The 3,802-nt window shown below is 32.1% G+C and overlaps 1 protein-coding gene across 1 annotated transcript; it reads left to right on the top strand.

Annotated features, from left to right (window-relative positions):
• Positions 1 to 2,691: 2,691 nt before the first annotated feature.
• LOC133297976 (zinc finger protein GIS-like) lies at positions 2,692 to 3,225 on the top strand. Its single transcript, XM_061497213.1, has one exon. The coding sequence runs from the start codon at positions 2,692 to 2,694 to the stop codon at positions 3,223 to 3,225; it is 534 nt and encodes a 177-aa protein (XP_061353197.1).
• Positions 3,226 to 3,802: the final 577 nt, after the last annotated feature.

Raw genomic sequence — 3,802 nt, 5'->3', positions numbered from 1 at the left:
AAGATTTTTATTTCAGTTTTTTTTATTGCAGGTCCTTATTTGTCTCTTGATTCAATATATATCCTAATAAATACCCTTTTAACACTAACAAAAAACATGGTCCCTATTTTAGTTCTTTACAAAAAAATAGTCTCGAGATCCCTAAAAAATTTAAAGTGGATCAATTTAGTTAAAATTGTGGTCCCTCATAAATTCAAAAAAGACCTACATTAATCCCTCAAAAGACTTCTGTACAGGTAGTGTTAACTTTTTTATTCACCACTATAAAATAGAATGATGATGTATGAATGTACTGGAGTATATTGTCATATTTGTTTTGGAGGATTGGTAAAAAAAAAATTTGGGGGGGGGGGAATAATTAGTCAAACTATTACCTGCAGCTTGTTATGGAAACAACTAGATTATGAGTGGGTTCAAGCGTTGATTTAAACTTTCTTTACAAATTTTTTTTTATGAGTGATGACATTAAATGTTCTAGTTATGGAAGCAACTAGAACCCCCGCCATTAAATGTGCGGACATAAAAACATTTTCCTGGGTCCGTCACTATATATATATATAGAGGTAAAATCATTTCTGCAGCCGCTTTACGTTCAGCAACGACAGGTGTATGGTTATGATTCCCCTCATCTAATGCTTTCATCTTTTGTATGATTATGATTCCCTGAATTTAATGCTTTTACGTATATATATATAACAAATATTTGATTGCTGCACGTACAACAACTGCAGAAATATAAACCCCATGTATATATATATATATATATATATATATATATATATATATATATATATATATATGGGGAAGGATCCGTTTACAAACTTTTTTAAATTTTTTTTACAAATTACATTATGTTCTCCCGGGAGAAGATACTATTATTAGTCTTCTCCCGGGAGAAGATAGTGTAGTTTGTAAGAGTTTGTAAACAAAAAAGTTTGTAAATATAACCTGCCCCTATATATATATAACAAATATAAATCAGATTCGTAGGGTCATATTCTTCATCATTGCTAACCTTATTGTTACCCTGCTGAAATCACTCATCGCCCAGCCATACCTGTGCCTTACACTTTCCCTTTGATTCCCAGCTTGCCTGAGACTTTTACGGTGACCACCACTAAGCTATAATTCACACTATTATCTCATTTAGTCACTGTTACATTGACATACTTCTCCTTTCGAGAAAAATATCACCCTTATTGCCCCTTTTACAAGTGATTAGTGTGCTTGCCTCACACACAATGAAGTCCGTTAGGAAAAAACTGTCATGACTTATAGTGAAGGAATGTTTCCACCTATATACATTCCTTTTCAGCTATTGAAGTACACACTTATTTTTAGAGTTGTTATGTTGCTAAGATATTATCTCAGAGCCACTGTACCCATATATTCCCCTTTATTCTTGGCTTATGCTTGAGACACTACCTATGATGACTTTTTTTTAGCTTTGGTTCATATCATTGCCTCACATGTCATTATTACATTGAGATACTTCACCATCATCAAGTGAAATACATATTATCTCCACTATCTAAATCGTTTAGAATGCAATAATAATTTCAATTATGGATATATATAAAAATCAAATTTTAATATTCGCAAATGTTAAATACTTTTTGATTTGTTAAACATAATATATGTTGAAGGTTTAATGATGTAAGAAGTATAAATGTTATAGTAATTTTATCTGTTGATTCTACTAGCATTCAACAAATTTAATTTATTACCTATGTGAGTCGTTAACTATAAATAAGATTATATGTATGAAAATAGATATTGGACTTTTGAAGGAAATTCCGCTATTTAACAACTTAAGTTTTTTGGTTGAATGAATTGTTTTATGGGGTTTACACTTCTTATGTGACATAAGATGAGAATTTTTGCAACACACACAAACTCAGGTGGGCCCCATTGGAAAATGGTAAATAAAAAAATAAAAAATATTGACACGCAAAACGATGTGAGTGTAGCATAAGAAGGCTCTTCTTATGTTGCATAAGAAGTATAAATCCCTTGTTTTATATAGTATTAGAGTTTTATGACCAAGCGATCTAGAGTTTGATTTTAATTATCTCATTCCATTAATAAATAATTAAATATTATCAAAAAAATTATGACATGTGGATGATCTTGTACATTATACAAACTTCAAACGCAATGAACTCTTGTATGAGGTGATATGTTAAAAAATATAAATCATTTAAAGATGTATTAGGTAAGAAGAAGGTTATATTTATAACATATTTTCTTTTATAACTTTTTACAACTATTTTTATAGTTGTTGGATTAAAATTAAATCAACGATTATAAAATAATTTTAAATGAAAGTCGTTGATTTAATTTTTATCCAACGATCGTAAATGTGATTGTAAGGAAAAAGAGATTGTAAATATAACCTCGTTCATTAGACAAATATAATATAAAATATGAAAGTGTTACTCAATAAAATAATGGTAACTCAGTTGATGCATCAGAACTAAACAACATATATTGGATCCTAAAAAAAAAACTTCAAAAACCGAATCACTTAAACATCTTCAACTTTTGGACTGAATTAATTATTTTTTAATTGCACCATCACAAAATAAGTCCGTTGGCCAATTAAAATGTAGCCAAATTAAATCGCAGTTATTCTGCCTATATATGTTGCAGCATACATTGGCAAGACTTTCATTCATAGACTAAAGAAGCATGTCTGATCATATTCACACCTTACCCCCAAAACTATTTGGTTTCCCACTAACAAAGCACGAAGAATTTGCAGAAAGAAAATATGATGTTGGAGAAGACAGAAAATTCAGGTGCCACTTTTGCAGGCGAGTATTCACAAACTCGCAGGCCCTAGGGGGCCACCAGAATGCTCACAAGAAAGAGCGCCAAAGGGCGAGGCTTTTCCAAATCCAGAGTGACCATAGCCATAGGCGCTCCATAGCTTCTGCCTCTGCCTCTGTCCTCACCTCACATGCATTGAGATCACCGCAGACATTACCCTCCACCTTTGATCATCCCCAACAATTGCAATCCAACACAAAGCACTTCCCATCACGACCTATTTTGATTCCTTCTTCAACCTATCGTACTACTCCATTGGTTACTTTTCAGCTTTATCCGTCACCCACTGTACTGCAATCTGCTCCTAATGTCGGTGAATTTTCTGGTAAACTTCCCGAGAGGGATGTCGGTGTTAATGTTGATGTCCATCTCAAATTGTCTCTCTCAGATTGATTAGCAGTGTTTCTTGATTTTTAAGCCTTTTATTTTATTTTGCTAAGATTATGAACTTGCTTAACCAATTAAGATCGAATCAACAATAATTTCGAGAGTAGGAGACACTCCAGTGGTAAATTCCCTGTCTTCATGTTTCTTTTTTGTACTGGTTAAACTTGCACTGAAATACGAAAAATTACTTTTTAGCTTATAATTCTTGCATTGGGAGTAATCCTTATACAACAGTATTCACATTATTGTATGAGGAAAATAACTAATTCTTATGCTGGAATCAAAGTGGTATATAAGGCAACTGATGATAAATTTTACCTCATGGCATCCAATGTACGCATCCCCCTGTACACAGGTAGTAAAATGAGTCGGCCCCGCTTCACCGCTAACTTTCTAAAACCGGGTTGGCCCGCCCAGCTCCATATTTTAATATTGGTTAAAAACTTTAACTCATCCTGTTTTATGGTGGGTTGGCAGGTTAATTCGTCTAAAAAATAAAATAAAAATAAAAATTAAGAATAAATTATATTTTATTAATTTATAATATTACTTATTTTTATTTTAGAGTTCTATTAGTTTTTTT

This window comes from Gastrolobium bilobum, unplaced genomic scaffold (assembly GCF_033153095.1).
Source record: "Gastrolobium bilobum isolate Gb01-03AN ecotype WA unplaced genomic scaffold, APGP_CSIRO_Gbil_v1 utg26078, whole genome shotgun sequence".
NCBI lineage: Eukaryota > Viridiplantae > Streptophyta > Magnoliopsida > Fabales > Fabaceae > Gastrolobium > Gastrolobium bilobum.
This window is presented reverse-complemented; position numbering and strand designations above follow the sequence as displayed.